This window comes from Clupea harengus, chromosome 21, assembly GCF_900700415.2.
Source record: "Clupea harengus chromosome 21, Ch_v2.0.2, whole genome shotgun sequence".
NCBI classification, from domain to species: Eukaryota; Metazoa; Chordata; class Actinopteri; order Clupeiformes; family Clupeidae; genus Clupea; species Clupea harengus.
This window is the reverse complement of record NC_045172.1, coordinates 19,453,689-19,456,188: the sequence shown is the minus strand read 5'-3', so window position 1 is coordinate 19,456,188 and position 2,500 is coordinate 19,453,689. Positions and strand designations below refer to the sequence as shown.

The 2,500-nt window shown below is 46.2% G+C and overlaps 1 protein-coding gene across 1 annotated transcript in view; it reads left to right on the top strand.

The window, feature by feature from the left end:
* LOC105911976 (bile salt export pump-like) overlaps positions 1-2,500 on the top strand; it is a gene marked incomplete at its 5' end in the record, with an annotated part of 14,604 nt that overhangs the window by 5,058 nt on the left and 7,046 nt on the right. Inside the window, 2 exons of the mRNA XM_031558546.2 lie at positions 1-58; positions 1,231-1,434. The exon at positions 1-58 is cut by the window's left edge and continues 104 nt beyond it. Coding sequence (XP_031414406.2) covers positions 1-58; positions 1,231-1,434 — 262 coding nt within the window. The remainder of the gene's footprint in view (positions 59-1,230; positions 1,435-2,500) is intronic.

Below are 2,500 nucleotides of genomic sequence, written 5' to 3'. Positions count from 1 at the left end.
GAACAGCCCCGGGGCGCTAACCACCCGCCTGGCCACCGACGCCTCACAGGTCCAGGGGGTGAGTGTGCTGCTTATGGTCGTGGAATTTGACAGATGCTTTGGCCAAAGCGACTTACTTAAGACGTATTTAAAAGTTATTTATTCAATCTAAAAATCTATAGAAATTAAAGAAAATAGTAACAATACATACATAAATGATGATATTTGACAACAGCAAAAAATAAGTTTAATGCACAATCCAACAAACTGTGTAAAACAACATTGAATCAGCATATCAGAATATAGTGATTATAATAACAGTGATTACTATTGTATGTATTTATAGTGATATAATACCAATGATTACTATAACAACAATAATAAGGGGTAATCTCAGCCACCCAGTCTCAGGGGAGCCAGATGTGACTTGAGTCTGGAGACGTGTCTTGTCTAAATGATGGTACTGGGCTGTGATAGAAGCCAATGGAAAGGGGCCTCTCCAAGCAAAGCCCAAGCAGGCCGTGGTGCACCTGGTTGTGGGTGTGGGTGTGGGTGTGGGTGTGGTTGTGGGTGTGGGTTTGGTTGTGGTTGTGGTTGTGACAGGTGAAGACCATATCTGTACAACAGTCATGTCTGAAACTACTGCTTTGTAATGTGAACACGAACAACCCCGTGCTCCCATGAGAAAGTGCAATAAAAAGACAATGAAACCATTAAATGATTACATGGATGCTGCTGTGCATGCTAATGCTGTTAACGCTAATGTATGTGAATCTGTGTGTGTGTGTGTGTTTAATTTCTTTAGTTTACATGTGTTCTGTGTGTGTGTGTGTGTGTGTAATCTCTTTAGTTTACATGTGTGCTGTGCGTGTGTGTGTGTGTGTGTGTGTTTAATCTCTTTAGTTTACATGTGTGCTGTGCATGTGTGTGTGTGTGTGTGTGTGTGTGTGTGTTTAATTCCTTTAGTTTACATATGCGTGTGCATGTATGTTTGTGTGTGTGTTTAATCGCTTTAGTTTACATGTGTGCTGTGTGCACGCGCGCGCGTGTGTGTTTAATCTCTTTTGTTTACATGTGTGCTGTGTGCGCGCGTGTGTGTGTGTGTGTGTTTAATCTCTTTAGTTTACATGTGTGCTGTGGGCGCGCGCGTGTGTGTGTGTGTTTAATCTGTTTAGTTTACATGTGTGCTGTGCGCGCGCGCGTGTGTGTGTTTCATCTCTTTAGTTTACATGTGTGCTGTGCGTCTCCTAGGCGACAGGCTCTCAGATTGGCATGATCGTGAACTCTATGACGAACATCGGCGTGGCCATCATCATCTCCTTCTACTTCAGCTGGAAGCTGTCGCTGGTCATCATGGGCTTCCTGCCCTTCCTGGCGCTCTCCGGGGGCTTCCAGGCCAAGATGCTCACCGGCTTCGCCAAGCAGGACAAGGAGGCCATGGAGATCGCAGGACAGGTCCGTCTGTCTGTCTGTCTGTTTGTCCATCTGCCTGTCTCTCTGTCTGTCTGTTTGTCCATCTGCCTATCTCTCTGTCTGTCTGTCTGATTGTCTGTTTGTCCGTCTGCCAGTCTCTCTGTCCGTTTGTCTGTTTGTCCATCTGCCTATCAGTCTGTCTGTCTGTTTGTCTCTCCATCTGTCTGTCCATCTGTCTGTCTGTCTGTCTGTTTGTCTCTCCATCTGTCTGTCTGTCTGTCTGTCTGTCTGTCTCTCCATCTGTCTGTCCGTCTGTCTGTCTTTCTGGCAATCTCATTCCCCCAATCCAAGGCTTTTCCTTTCTCCTTCTTCTTCTCCTCCTCTCCCTTTGAGCTTCTTTCTTTTTCTCTTTATCTTTCTCCTTCGCAGGTCTATCCATCTCTGCACACGTCCATCCAACACACACCCCATATCCACCCCCCCCTCCCCTCTCCCTCATCTTTCTTCTGGCCAGTCAAGTCTGTTTGTTTTTTCAGACCATCTGTCCACGAAACCCATTCTTCTCCTCTCTCCTTCCATCTCTCTCACTCTTCTTTGACAGCTGATCAGGTCTATCCATGCCTGCAGATGTATGCTGTTATCCAGCCATTCCCTTCCCCTTTGCTCTCCCTCTTTCTGTCTTTCAGGGCCTTTATATACAGCCTGTTCAAGGCTGGAAAGTTGTGCCCTTAGTCCGCCTTGCCATTCTGTAGAAAAGAGAAAAGGTACAAACATGGAATTGGGGGGGGGGGGGGGGGTCATTGTTGTTCCGCCTGTAAGAGGAGGATGTCAGAGGCGGATGGAAGTCTTTGTAACAGGTAGATGCGGCACAGCGGGCCGGCACGTACATAATGCACACCAACTCTGCTTGATACGCGTGAACACGTACATAATGCACACCAACTCTGATTGAGTCTGACATAGCTGTAAATGCTCACGGCTTGCAAGAGCCTGCCGTCATCAAGTTCACCCATCATTGTTTTTGAAAGTAACAGGTAGGCTAACTTATTTCTGACACAGTGTTATGGCACATTCGAGGCAACTTATTTATAAGTATTTTATTAAGTCA